The sequence below is a fragment of the Neocloeon triangulifer genome, unplaced genomic scaffold (assembly GCF_031216515.1).
Source record: "Neocloeon triangulifer isolate White Clay Creek 2 clone unplaced genomic scaffold, ASM3121651v1 ptg000011l, whole genome shotgun sequence".
Taxonomy (NCBI): domain Eukaryota; kingdom Metazoa; phylum Arthropoda; class Insecta; order Ephemeroptera; family Baetidae; genus Neocloeon; species Neocloeon triangulifer.
Genome location: NW_026775553.1, coordinates 974,845 through 990,379, shown reverse-complemented (window position 1 = coordinate 990,379; position 15,535 = coordinate 974,845). Strand labels below are relative to the sequence as shown.

At 37.5% G+C, this 15,535-nt stretch overlaps 1 protein-coding gene across 1 annotated transcript in view; it reads right to left on the bottom strand.

The window, feature by feature from the left end:
- The window catches only part of LOC132196163 (zwei Ig domain protein zig-8-like), an 81,365-nt gene that overhangs the window by 11,622 nt on the left and 54,208 nt on the right, over positions 1–15,535 (bottom strand). Inside the window, exon 3 of the mRNA XM_059618629.1 lies at positions 13,748–13,808. Coding sequence (XP_059474612.1) covers positions 13,748–13,808 — 61 coding nt within the window. The remainder of the gene's footprint in view (positions 1–13,747; positions 13,809–15,535) is intronic.

Genomic DNA, 15,535 nt, shown 5'->3' with positions numbered 1-15,535 from the left:
ACAGCGGATCTTTGCAAAATTGTCATGTTCTAATTCAAAATATGGAAGACTAAAAACCAAATTGTAGGAATTTTTAAAAAAAATTTAACGTCACTTCAGAATTTATTCTAAATTTAAAAATTTTCAAAGCCTCTTTAATTTTAGAAAATATTAAATTACAGTTACAAATTTCTTTGCTGTGAAAATTTGTATCAGAATCAATGATTGATTGATAATAATTACACCTATGCATATAAACATGTACTTCAATTACTTTATGACACTTTTTGTGCTTACAAATGACTTTATCTGGAAATTTCTCAACTAAGAAACACTTTTGGGGGGAAAAAATTGTATCTTTCACCAGTCGAGCCAAACCAAAATCAAATCCTCAAGGATTTAGGCAGGCTTGTAGTCCTAGGGGGACGGAGGGTAACGGCGCCTCCATTAAGGAATTTTTGAGGTGACGCGCCTCCATTAAGAAACAGTCCATGGTGACGGAGGGAGACGGTCATTTTTTAATTTCATACATTCAAATTGTTGAATTGATCACAAAATTCGTAAAGAACATAATTATTTTCTGTTGCGTGGCTGCGGCGAAGTTTAGGATTAAATTCTTTTGTATCCTTTTGTTAAAAATAGATGCTTGCCGACAGCCAAACAAGAGGGCTCGCCCTGGCATTTTCACAAAAGGTGGTTAATCCTCTTAGGGGGAATTTTCTTATTCTTTGCCACAAAATGTTAAGTGGTCAGTTTTAACAATTCGACAGGGTATTACCTGCTGAATAGAGACGCACCTTAAAAAAAGATAGGTCGGGCGCATCTGTGGGCCAAGAGGGTTGTATGGAAAAATATTTGCATTTAGGCAACCCGCAATCTTCTTGTGCATAGGGGTTGTCTACTTTACAGGGGTTCGATTTGTGACGTCACCACCGTCTCCATTAAGAAAATTTTAGGACTACAACCCTGGATTTAGGTAAAAAATTTGTTACTGCACTTCCGATTTTAAGCATCCGTTCAGCGTATTTGTGTACAAATGTACCTTTGCTTATGCCACTCGCGCATCCGACATGCTAAGTGGGAAGCCCTGGCCTCAGGGGATAAGAGGCAAAGCAGATCCACTCTTGTTTACGGACGTTTTCAACGGCCATAAATATTTCAAACCCAACTCTCGGAAGCTTATTGCTTCCTGCCTTGCTTCTGCAGCTAATTACACTTGATCGCCATAATTGATTTTCCAATGCAAATTTATGGTGATGCGCCGCTGCTCATCGAGTTGTAATTGAATTAAATGTCGGGCCAGAATAATTTCAAACTCAGCGCCATGAATAATTTTTTAATAAACCTCCGACCGTGCATTATCAAATGTACGCTTTGTTTGTGTATATTTGCAATGAACAAACGTTTAAAAAATTAATTCCACATGGGAGTTGGTCTCGTCATTACAGGACGAGAATAAACACAGCAATTTTTCCTCTGTATATTTATTTGTGCGGAATGAACAGTAAAACTGAAGCCTTATTTTCCCAACAAATAAATGAAAAGTGGGACGCAATTTATCAATGACGATTTTGCCATTGGTCGGGAAATTGATTAGCTCGTCGGAGGAAATATTCCAGGCAGGGCTCAACTTTTGATGTATTGCGGAAACAAGGGTCACGCCAAATCATACCAAATTCCACGGGTCGTGACACGAATGAGAAAGTCTTGAATACGCGAGAAATTGGACTTCTTCTTCTTTGGTGATAAATTCTACACACTTTGTCATGGAAATTGCATCTGCGTGCGGTCTCGGAATTACCTCCAAAACGACTGGCACGTTTCTTTGACGCTCAATCTTCAGGGGAAAATTATACAATGAGATATGGAATTGATGTTCAATTAAAAAAGAGAGGGCTAAATAGATATATTAAATTATTTTGTAAAATAAAATTAATTTTAATTACCTTTTATTATTTATTTTGTATCTAAAATTGATTCAGAATTTTAATAATATAATAAATATTTGTTTTAGAACGAAATTAATTATATTCAATCATTTTTTAGCTATTTAATTTTTGTATTATTTCAAATGCAATTAGATGCAGAATGCCACGTGACCTGGAAGACCACGTGCATAAAAGCACCGCAAATACTATTAAAATGTTTCTCTCGCTCCAAGTTTGAAAAGCGAAATGCGGCGGCGAGACATTTGCACACAGACGAGCGAATCCGAAGCTTGCGAAATGTGAAAGAGAGCAGCGCGCATGATTTCTGCAGCGCTGCTTTTGAATTTGGCAGCCCCATTTTCATTTTTGATAGTGATATTCAAAGCTCCCCTGCTCTTGGAGCAAAAGCACTCTCGAAAGCGCGCAGGTTAAATAGTGAAGCCTCGCGAGGGCCCTTGTTGTGAGCGCGCGCAGGGTTGATATTAAAAAGTCGTCGGCAAAGTGAGGATTCTGCAGTCGCGTTGAATTAAAATCAAATTCTCGTGTCTGTGCAGTCGTGGCGTGATGAGAGAGCAGCCGAGCGCAAAAAGCACCAATTTACAGCAGCTCTGTCAAAATATCCTTGGCGATTCTTCATTTTTGCAAGAGTAATAGCAAAATTAAGACGTATTAATTAAAATGAAATCAGCTGAAGTGAAAGATGTAAGTTCAGAGCTCACATTTTTTGTTGAATTCTGGTTTGATTGATTGTAAAAACTCTAGAGACGGTCGGTTTCAAATGTAATTACTGAATAAAATAGAAATACAAAAAAATTTAATAATTACTATAAGAACAAGAAATAATTCCTTTATTAAAAGATTTTGAGGGCGATCCAAAAGCCTAACCTGGCCCAGGCTAACTTGACTTAGCCCTGGACTAACTTGGCCCAACAGCAAAATTGAATGGCGGGTTAAATTAGCCCGGGCCAAGTTAATTTAGTCTGGGCCAAGTTAGCCTTTTGGATCGCCCTTAATTTTGTTTAAAAATAATTTCTATGTGAATATTTTATTTGTTTATATTATTCAGTATTTTAAAAATGTATCCAATCATGTGAAATATTCTGCAGTATTTAAATTTTAAATTAAAAATTATCTGCAAAAGCATGAAACTATTTTGCGTTTTGGAGCATAATTTAAATTCTCTTTGGAGAAAGATTCATTCGTTGAGCGTCATTGACAAATTCACATTGTAAACCGGCGGAGGAGAAAAGTGCGAAATGAATTTGTCAGTGGGTGGAGGCGAGATTTGTCAATAGCAGGGTAGCGAGGGGGGGGGGGGCGCGGGCGCAGGCAGGGGATAATTGGCGCTGCCATTCTTTAAGTTGATTGATTGTGTTTGAAGTGGCTTATCGCGAATAAATCTCAAATAGTCGAGGGTCATTAATATGGCTTCGCGTGTCCTTATCTACTTGAAAAATCGCCACCCCTCGAGTTCTCGCCGACCACCCCCTCCACCCCCCCCCCCCCCACCAGCCAGACCATTAGTTAAAGCAGTCCTTGGGGCGAGATGCGCCCGCCGATGAAGATCTTCGCCTCAGCACTTTATTGTTGGAGCAGGCATTGACGCGTGCAGACGCTTCACCTGCTCACAGAAGTTTTCATACTTAAAACGACCGACTCTGGTGATCATTTTTATTCTAGAAGGTCGCCGAATTTCAAGTGGTACAATGTGAAAATTCCGTACCATTGCTTCACAATTGCAAGAAAACATAAATTAACTTTTTCACAACTTCAGCTTTTGGTCGTTGGTGGCGCTGCAATCGCGGCAAAATAAGCGATAGCAACGCCACCAATGACTAAAAGCAGAAGTTTTTTGACCAAACTGACGGAAAGTCAATTCCTGCAAGTCAGTTTTGATATTCATGTTTTTTCCCCCAAGATTATATATATTCAAAAATTTAGCGATCTTTCTTAGAATAAAGAGCAATACAGGGATGATTATTTTTAAATTTAAACTTAGTCAATTATGCTTTTAAAGTTAGAAAGTTATGGTAAAATATTTACAATTAAAGCTAATTAAATTTCATTATGAATATTTTGTATTATGCTTCTTTATTTGATAAGGAATATAAGAATGATGAAATTATTGCAATTATTGAGTTATTCCTTTTTTTCTTCATGCAATTTGAGCAAGTATATATTTGTGTTGTAAGAATCCTTATGAAAAAGTTCTTCTTTAATTAATTAACTTGACTTAATCACAAACATCTGTCATCGAAATCATAATTGAAATAACTTTTCATTAAAATTCTCCTTTGCTGGATCTACTTTACAATAAAGTGTACAATGGTGAAGGAATTGAGAAGAGAAGAATCAGATATTGCGTTCGTTTGCCTGCCTTTTGACATCTCTGCGGGCACAATTCACACAAAGCATGCCAAATTACAGCAGTTGCTTTGTGGCGGTTTGTGAAAGGGACTGCAATTCCCAGGCAATTACAAGGTACTAACAAAGTGGAGCAAATGCACTCCGGCGGCGCTCTGAAGAGGTGCAACATTAAAGCCGCAAACCAGCAGCCGACGAGAGGGATGAATGGCCGCGCGCGGTCCTTCGGTTCGAGAGATGCAACGCAAAAAGCAAGACAAGCCGCGATTCTTTTTAATTTATGACTCGGACGGCTGGAATTTGCATAAATGCTAGAGCGGAGGAGGTTCTAATGGCCGCTCTCGTTATGCGACGCAAAACGTTGAGCCGCAGATCAAACAAATTATACCGCCGAGAAGGCTCTTCTTGTTTGCAATTAATTAATTAATTCGAGCCAGCCCCCGGCGAAAAGCCACACGTGGATTTTAGTGTCGAGCAAATTAATTGGTTCGATTTCGGATACGCCGAAAAGTTTTTGTTCCGATGTACACGGCAAATTGATTTGGGCCGCTGGCGTACTTGGCGATGACGGTGACGCGGAAAATGCGATTACACTGAGATGCTTATTCAATCAGCCCGGCTTAAAGTCCCTGATTTCATTTCTTCCAGCATCGAATCGGCAAGATATTAGTAGAGGAGGAACTCTGACGAGTTGGTAAATTGCAGATAAACATGGTAAAAATGGCGTGAATAAAGCTTTGGGGGGTTTTTAAGTTAATTTTCACATTCTTGAACTTACACTGTAAAAAAAGTTGTATTTGTTGAGAAAATTCCCTCGTATTTTATTTTTTGAATTTGTAATTTAAACACAATTTCCACTAACGCCAATTTTTCTGTAAATATGAATGCTTTGAGCTGCTTTAGGCTGCGAATTTCTGTAGCAGCAAATTACGCTGCGCACAATGCGGCCGAAAGCGTTTTTCTTTCTTTTGCTCCTCCAAATTACACCGTTTCGCTATTTGTAGTTGGCAACAATATCGTGTGATTGTAATTGCGAGGAGCGCGAGAGAGGAAATTATCCCAGCCGAAGCACAATAGAGGACAAACCAGCCTCTCTTGATGTTATACCTCGTTCGTTGCTTCGTGCATGAATAAATTTAAAGCACCAAAACGTTTTTACCACGAGTCATGTGTGCTTTAAAACAGAAATGAACGATAATGTACATTTTCATCCTAGTTTTTAGCAAGTTTTTCCTTCAATAAAAAGGCTCAATGATAATAATATTGGTGAAATTTAACTGTTTCAAGTGTTTCTATCAATCACAAAACATCTCTTTAATTACATTTTGTGAGATGCAAAACAGAATTAACGATCAATTATTGTAAAAAAAAACTGAGATAAATTCTATTAAAAACAAAGCACCGTGCACTGCAAAGAACTTGTAATTATGAGGAAAGATTCCATTGCTTGAACCATTCAAAAATGAAATGGAATTTGCTATATTTGGAACATTCAACAAAGATGTAAACAACTCTTGATGAAATGCGAGTATAGAAGGAACAAAAAGTAGAACAATTTCTTGCTATCAATTTCGTTTGAAGCGTTTTTGCGCGTTTCCCCATTTTGGAATTTGCCGTCCGTGTGTAAGCGTGATCGTGATATTATACATTACAGCAGCCTTTGATAAAGTAAAAAAAAATACTATTCGTGTTCGCAGCAGCAATATTGCCACTTTGACACAAAGAATGTGCCTCTCGTAGCTGTAATTACACTCGTCGGCGCAAGGTAAAAAAACCTTTGCATGTCGGAATTTCAAGAGGCTTGATGGAGTAATTAGCATCCACCGCGGTCAAAGCAGAGCGAATTTTTCCAAATGTTTGGAAGGAAAAGTGTTATTTTTTTTAATTGTTCGACAGCAATTTTAAATTTTGATGCCTTATTGAATGTGCAGGAAATTTATAATTCATGAAATGAGCTACCTGATTTATTTTAATTTATCATAAAAAAAACTTCTTGATTATCTCGCCGAGATTCAAAAGCTTTGTCTTGAATATTTTCATCACTACTTTTTCTTAGAGTCAGTTGACTGAGTTCTTCATGATTTGCACTTTGTAAGGAGAAGAAGCTCTTTGCTGATTGGAAATACATCTCGTCGAACTAAAAGTTCCTTGACCTTCTTTCCATTGTAAAGCGAAAAATTGAATGAGGAAAAGCTTTTAGATTCTCTCTGCAGTGCGATTATCCACTTTTCACAACGAGAGAGGCAATTGAGTCAATTAGTCGGACAGAAATTGGCCGAAATTATCGATGCAGACGTGCCGCAGTGTAAATTTGAAAAGCCATAAAGAAAAGAGCTGCTGTAACAATATTCGCCTGCCAATGAATAAATAATAAAAAAACGAGAGACGTGCTAACGAAGCAGACTGCTGGGTATCGATTTCGGTCCCGCCGCCCATTTGAAAGTATAATTCTTGTGCTGCGATATTAAAAGTAAATAAAGCGCAGGGAGAAAAAGCAGCCGCGGCGATAAGCACCGTTAATTTATAGACTCGGAGACGGATTTGTATATTTCAGCGGCCAGCAAATATGTGCTCGCGGCTGCAGATAACATGAAAATGAGGAACACGTGTGTGCGGCTCCAAGTCCGGCGGAGGAAATTCTTGCTGCTATTTGCACTGTTGTAATTGGAATTTCGCTTTGCATGTTCCCCTCCCTATAACCCGTGTCAAAGAGCCAAACACTGCGCGTTAATTTGCACAGCGCAAAGTCAATTTCCTTGTTTGCAGCGGGGGGCGATTTTTCAACAAAACCAAAAATCAATTGGACTTGCGCACCACAAAATTCAGCACTGCCGAAAAATTACACAACTTTTTTTAAATTATTTACTGAAAGATCTAAAAAATGGATAAATAAAATATTAAAGCAAAGAAAGTTGTAAAATAATTTACTGACATGAAGTAATTTGTGTCTTCAAAATGTACACAATTATTTTTAATTTCTTTGGAATTTTCCATAATTTTGTGTATATTTTTAACTTTTTATGAAGAACCATTTTACTGCACTGATTTTAATTCAATTTTTCACAATGTCCGGACTAGAAACTTGATTTAATGGTAAGTGGAAAATCAAAATCTGTGAAATTATGGCATTTTCGAGCTCTTTTTAAAACTTCAAAATTACTTTATCAATTTTGGAAATTGCTTGTTTTTTAACGATTCTCCTTAAAGGATCAATTTGATTTAAATATTTCTAATTTAAATATGAAATAAAATCAAATGTAAATTATAATTATAGTATTGTGGTGAAAAACCAAAACTCTGAAGTGCGTTGAGAGAGAGAGAAGCAATTGTGTCAAAGCTTGGTGACAATTTCCTCAAAACAGTAATAAGCAAGCAAGCGAAGCAGAAGCTTCTCTAATTTGCGCGAAGACACAATAGGCGCCTGCGACTTGCTGGCTCAACAGAAGAGGCACAAAAGCGGCAGTGTAGCGAGAATCAATTGAATAAGAATCTGGCCCCCGAGGGAAGAAGACAAATTTTATGCTTGGCCGACGACAGAGGTTAATGCCCGAGCAATGAGGAAGTGGAATATTTTACAGGAGCAATGTTTGGGATTTGTTTTGGCGCTGCGCTGGGTAAATAGCGCTGGTTTCATCCTCAACAAACATCGCTTGCGGTCGCTTTGCAGCCAGAATTAAGCACTTGGCCGGCGTTTATGGCCGGTGGCGGTGATGAAAAAGCATGGCCGAGGTGAAAACGGAAAAGAGCTAGGCTTGGATTCGCGTTAACTGGAGCGTGAAGCCGCCGCCGCCGCCGCCGCCGCCGCGACTTTGCATAATCCGATTTTCCGCTTGTCTAATTAAAAGTTAATTTTTATTATTCTGCAATAGAGACGCGCTCGACCACGATGCCCTTTTTTCCCTCACCCAAGAGTTCCTATCAAATAAAAAGTTCAGAAGTTTGATTTCTTTGGTGCAACATCTACTTTAATTGTTCAGTTTCAGGTTAAATTTTATTTTCTAACTGTGAATATTCCGGAAAATTCTAAACCATTTTCTTAAATTTATAAAATTGAAATAAATTGTATAAAGAAGAAAACTCCATTTATTATATAATTTATAAGAAAAGAAATTCACCAGATTTTTAATATCAACATCAGTTACGTCAAACCTACACAGAAAATATAAAAATCAATGTATAGTGAATTTGAGATTGAATTTTCCCACGCACCATTATTATCATTATATTTTTTTATGCCGAATTGAGAGATATTATCAAGTTTGTATACACAAAGGATGTTGAAATTGTTGAGCGAGCAATTATGTATACAATTCTACTTCTTTTTGAAGAGTCTTCAGAGCTAATTGCCTGCTCAAAATCTTTTTTTTTTTTGTATGAACTAAATTAAATTATGATTTCTTTTTTGATATGCTTTAAAATGTTTGATTCGTGGAAGAAAATGATAAATGTTTTAAAAATATTAATTAATTGGATTTCCAGCCAATTATTTAATTCAATATCAAAGGTGCCTATTAAAATCTACTTTAGAAAGTTGCAGAGCCATACAAAATTTGAAAAGCTTCAAAAATTAATTCATTTCCATCCACGTCTCGTTCAGTGCGAACTTTTTCAATTGAATGAAATGTTTAAAATGTTCTGCAACAACTAATGGAGTAATAAAAAACAATCAGAAGCGTCATTCGGACTGTTTTGTTTGCATTAATGATGAGTGAAAAAAATATTTTACAGGGAAATCGATTGGAGGGGTTGAAAATTAGCAGCATGGCACTCTTAAGAGACTTCCACAATTAAATTTGTGCATATCAAAATTTTCTTGTAAAAGCTGAAACGATTAAAACTTTACTAATTATGGGGAGACTTTTGTCTTCCTCACTATTAGCAAGATCAAAAGAGAGCGTGTGGAAAATTCTTTGATGCTCTGATTGAATTTGAGGCTCTTATTGTTTGCCGCGGCAATCAATTTGTGAAGACATTTCCATGTTATGAATATATGCGGGCCGGCCATTCACGAGAATCCGCCGAGTCATTGCGGCTGCGAAATGCGTCAAAAGCGAGTTTGAGGAATGACTCGGCTCTTCTTTGAGCCAAAAGTGGCTTTTTCATAAATCGTCGTCGTCGTCACGTGGCTGCTGGTGTGCGGCACGCGTAATCCCCAAATGTTATTTGTTTGCGCAGAAAGTTTCTTTTTTTTTCAGGGAGAGAAAAGGGGTTTCGCTTCAATATTTATACGCGTGTGGAGAAGTAAAAAAAAAAGGGACGGGGCAGGTATGCGCGCGTGCATGCGTTTTGAATAAAACAAAGAGGGCCACTCGAAAACCGCCCTCTGACGGCCCTTTTGGGCAACAACGTGTGGCCAAGGAAAGAGTTGTGTTTGTGTGTGTGCGAGAGCTCGGAATTAATTTGCCAACCTCTTGCCGCAGCCATTTTAATTTAACTTGTGTGTGTTTGTGGGCGCCGATTTTGCAGCAGCTTGTGTGAAATTACCTTTTGTGTGGCAGCTAAATGTGAAATTACAGTTGCCTGTCGAAATAGTCTAATTTGAATTCCACCTCTCGCCAGGCATTGTAGAGCTAGTTTGAAATTCAACAAAATGAAATGTGCTGACGCCGGTCCAATTTAATTTGCATCAGAAAATTAAAATTTGTTACAAATATTAATTAGATTAAACTGCTTGATAACGCCTGAGGAATTAAAAATCTCAATGTTAATTGCATTGTTGCCCATCAAGTTAATTTATTACCGTAGAGATAAAAATTGTCAAAAAATTTAAATCACTGAAGTTAATTTGAACGAAAAGAATCATTGAAACTTGCTTGAGTGGACTTAAAATTTAATTTAAAATAACTTGATGAGCCACAAATTCATTAAAGCACAGAATGCACTCGGAGCATTGAACAAGATTTAAATTTGTCTTCCTCCATTTTAAGGATAAACCATCATTATAATTTTTCTCTTCTTCCGTTTTCCTTACTTTGTAAACAGCTTTGAAGAAAATAGCACAACATAACACTTTTCAGAGCTCGTTCCTCATTCAGAGACAATGCGCGCAATAGTTTTCTCTCTCTTTTTGTTACACACACAGTGCTTTCGCGTTCCAGAACATGCAAAGTGGCTCCATTGTTCTCTGTGCATGCAAAGAGCGCAGTCATGGGGTGGATTTTATTGCTCTTGGGCGCGGAATTTATTTCTCCGGCTCTTTCGTAAAGATGCGATTATTGCCCAGAGATCTTGTTACAGCCAAAGCATGTCGAGTCGTAACAAAATTAATATCATTTTATGCTCGGCAAGAAACTCCTCCTTGGGCCAAGTACAAAAAGTGGGCGGCTGATGAGATTCAATTTTACGATAGTCATCGCGACTAGAAATGAGCTCCGCCACGTGGGAAGTGAATAAATGCAAAATTTATCTTTCATCTTGGAGCAAAATTTCACATTTCATTAAAATGTCCAAATATTTCATTTTTATATCAAAATTTAAGTTTGGAGATGAAATATTGAATAACATTTTGCACGTTCAAATTTCCTAGTGGATTATCAAATTACAACCGGACCAAAATAATGAACTGGAAGGAAGTGGGATTTGAACATTTATTTCCCTTCCTTGCTCAAATCGACGTCTTCAAAACACCTCGGGCGAGCAAAGTTTTAGAACATTCTCTCTCTCTGCCAAACAATAGGAGCGTCCGATTCGAAAAATTCAGCCCGAAAGTTTGCGCGCAGATGAATCTGAATGCCAGGGCGAAACTCCTTGAGGCACTTTGCTCGGATTCTCAGCCTTCTTTCTATGTAATTTCCTGCCGGAGAGCATCTCTCAGATTGCGGAGAAGGGTTCGGCCGGATCCATAAGCAAAACTTTCTTTCGCCATACAACTTTATATGGGCATTTGATCTTGTCACTGCCTCCGAGTTGCGAAAGGGGAAAGAAATGAAATTCACTTGATCGCGCCAGGCCAAATCGACCCCCAAGTGGCTGCTGCGCCGTCCTCCGCGGTAATTGTCTTAACCGCGCCGGAATAATAATGTAATGGATCCGCCTGAGTGATCTTATCTGCAAACGGCTTCCCCTGCTTGTTCCGTGCATGTCATTGAGCCGCGCATTGATTTTCAAATTGATTTCCTCTCCTAATAGGCATCAGAGTTGATATTTGTTTTCCTCCTTGTTTGGAAACGGCGATATTGCGAGCCAGTAATTTCCCAAAAGTGGAATTTCGCCTCCACCATCATTTACGACCAAAGTGGCTCTCCAAGTTGTCAACAACATTCGGCCCCGAACTCGCTCTCGCTCGCTCGCCTTCCAATATGGATCACCGTTGGCCACGCTTGATTTGCTCTGAAGATGAGTTTCTTTCTTCTTCGGACATGACACATGGTGTCACCCTCAGGCCTTCCAGTGCGTCACAGGATACGGAAGTAAAGTAATTGTCAAACATCTCTTTGAACTAAAGCTTTTGGTGAAAAATACCAACCTTTTCACGCATAATTGATTTCATGAAAATTGATGTAGAAAACGACCATTTTTTTTTTTTTAAATTAAAATTTACAATCCTGTTACACTGAATTTAGGGTTGATCTTTTATAATTGGCTATACTTCGGAGTTTTCCATTTCATTCTAAAAATACCTTTTTTCCAATCAAATGTGCTCAATTGAAGTTTTTTTTCGATCGCTCAACAATATACCATGAAAAAATACATTTAAAGTTATTTTTGTAAGGTTTTATATTCATATTAATTAAGCAAATCATTTTGTTTCTTCCGCGTCCGATTTGTAATTGGTTCATAAAATAATTGGTCAATAGGACCAAATTAGAATTTTCATTTGTAAATTTTGTAAATATAAATTGAAAGCGTCAATTTTGCAAAAATTATTGCTTGTTTTTAATTACAAAACAGACACACGAAATGATGGTAAATTTTTTAAAAGAATTAATTAACTAAATAATTTCCATGGAAATATCATACAGAAATGAAACATTATTTTCCTCATAATTATTATTTAAATAATGTTAATAAAAAAATTTTCAATTAAGTTGTTGTTATATCTAAAATGGAATGCTAAACAGGTTTTTAATATTAAAAAATGCCTTTTTTCGATTATCAAATTTCAATGTTCAAAGAAACATGGAACAAAATTAACCTGCAGTAGGTGAAATAGATTGAAATTTTTTAGCCGCGTGGAATAAAAATCAGCATAAGAGAAATTATGTTTTACGTAAAATACTTGCTCGATGAAATAACTCATTTTGCAACAAAGTAAACTCTTGATAAAACGTGTAATTACAAGGAAAGTCCCCTTAAACGGTTAATTACCGAATTGCTGAACACTTTTGCTGCTTTTACAAAGGTCGAGCTCTTGAGTGGTTTAAAATTGCAGGGTGTCGCGTTAAGAGGGGTTGGAAAAAATTTACGGGGCGAAATTGTTTAGAGAAGAAGAGCCACCCGTTGCGGGCAAGTCAAAATTAGTTTTCGCCGGTGCTGGGGAGAGGGTTGGTGATGGGCAAAATCTGCACGCCGCAGAATGTAATTAACTAATGTGGACTTGATTTACGCAGACGCGTGAGATATTTTGCTTTATATTCGTACATAAATAATTCTGATTGCAATATATAAGACAGGCCGAAATTAAGGACGTGCTCGAGGCCTTTGAACGTGCCTCGCCGTCTTTAATCAAAAATTAATTAACGCGTAGCTTGTTTTAAAATCTCATTAGCACTTTGATTGTCTGCCTTTTTAATTTTGCCGAATCAGACAAACCGAGCGTGAAACTGTCGGAAAAATAATAATTACAACAAAAGAAAACAGGAAAGTTTGGAGCAAAAAAAGAACTCACCTCTTTGCTTTCGGGCCTCGGCGAGTATTAAAAATGTCAAAAGGCTGAAAAGCACCCTCGACGGCGGCATTATTCGGCGACTCGTTATTTTAAACCGTGCTGGGCTCGAAATTGTTGCGATAAATAACAACAAAGCGCAGCAGCATTTGCAGGCCACAAATTAAATCCGGCTGTTATTTCACGCCACGAGTGAGAGAGAAGGAAAGTCTGGAAGCGAGCCAGGCCAGGCCGAGCGCATCAATTCTCACATCCTCTTATCACCACACACCTTGCTCGCGATCTCCGCCTCTTTTCTTCGTCAACCGCACTAAATCCTGCGCCCAAGTTAGTCCGCCGATAATCCGTGCACGGACATTTGTTCCACACACGCTCTTTGCCACTTTAAAGTGGCGGGCTCTGGATGCGTGGCGGTCTCGCCGAGGGTCGTCGAGATACTGCCTGGCCGCGCAGCTCGCCCCGCCGCCGACGTCGCAACTCGCCCCTACACCGCGCGCATCCACCCCTCGTAAATACGTTCCTCCGTGCATGTCAAACGAATCTTTTTGCCTCTTTCCGCGAGGTCACTTGCGATTTTCTGCCAGCTTCCAATTTCCGATTCTTTTTAATGTTACGCAACGATGCGTGGGCGGACAAATGTTTCTTCTCTTACTTGTTCTTTGGAGTATCGTTTGCAGCCTTCTCTGAATGTTGTCTTCAATTAGAGCATCAATCTGGAAAATAAGATGAAAAAGAGATTCAGTAAGCATTTTTAATTTGAAATATAATATTTATTGTGTTTGTCATAAAGATATTTAATATTCGTGAATTATTTGTGAAAATAAATTTGAATAGATTGAAACTAAAAATTTGTATTCTCTTTTATTTCAATTTCAATTAATCCACTGTTAACAAGGAGCTCGGTATATACAATGAAATTAAAACCTCTCAACCTTTTCCCTTAACATCTATGCAAATTTTTTATGTTGACTGTCCTATTGATATTATTTTTCGTCTCAATTGGATTCCCATCAGAACCAATGTAAAATTTATAAAAATTCAGTTCCACCAATAAATTAAATTTTTTAATAAATCTCTTTGGAACTGAAATCTACAAACCTTTGCTAATGAAGAGAAAAATTATCATCAAATTAAAACAAGTCGCTTTTTTTTGCAAAACCCTCTCCTTATTATTAGGTCAGCAATTTCATTTAATAAAAAAAAAAAAAAAATAGTTGTGTTCATTACCATATAATTGCATGCCATCGCGAAAGATTAGAAGGCACGTTTTTCCTTTCAATTTTGTTCATTTCCTAGAAAAATTGAAATTAATTTATTTTTGCAAACGAATATCAATTTTTTTTGTATTTCCAAGTGCAAATTGATTCCATGTTGCGCGCAATTTCAACTCCAGCAGGCCTAAAGGGAAACGCAAAACTCAACCCCATTCAATTTGAACATGTCCATCGACCAGAAAGTTTAATTTCACTTTTTTACATTCCCCGTAGCCTGCGAATAATTTAATACACACGCGCGTACCTCCAACAATGGCCAACTTTTATTTCATTTTTTTCCGCAGCTCGTCATGTGCTTTTTTATCGTTTCTGACGCGGCCGTGTCAAAAAAGCCTCGGGTTTACCTTTTGTTATTCGTTTTATTCACCGGCTCGGTTATATTTATTGTTCATTGTTTGTGCTCGCTTCATTTTGAGTAATCTGACTCTTCCGTTTCAAATATAAATTGATCGTAATATAATTTCCCCTGATTTTGTGAGAATTACTTTGATTTTGTTATATGATCAAAATTAGGCTTGAATCGTCAATAAAAGTAAATTTTTTTCATTACTGCCGCTTCAGTTTCGGATTGTTTTCATTTCTTTCGGCAACTTTTCCTCTTGCGAAAACTTTTCCGACGAGCGCAATATCAAAACCTAAAGAAAAAATAATATACGCGCGCGGACCGTCCGTTCGTTTGCTCTGCACAATATTAAAGGGAAGATAATTTTTAATATCTGCATTGCCGCTGTGGCTGTGTTTCGCTCTCTCTCATAAAATTACAAAGAGCTCGGCAATAAAGGCAGCGAGTGCTATCAAGTATGAGAGGCGAGAGCTTCATCACGCCTATTCTGCGCAACGATTATTCGCAACTCATCATATTTGTAATAAAATTCACAAGAATGCACGAACGTTAACCGAGAGAGTCAAATGGTAAATAACTTGTGTTTTTTAAAGGATCCATTCTTCCCATTTCATAAATTTTTATATTTTTGGAAATAAATCCAATAATGAGATCAGAAGCGAATTTTAATTTGCAAAAACCAATCATTTTAATTCTATATATAAACAAATTCATATTGAAACTGTTTCATTCCAACCATTAATAACGACGTAATATTAAATTCCAACTATAATTTGCAATTAACGAACTAAATTTCAAATGTCAATCAACAGCGCCGCATCAA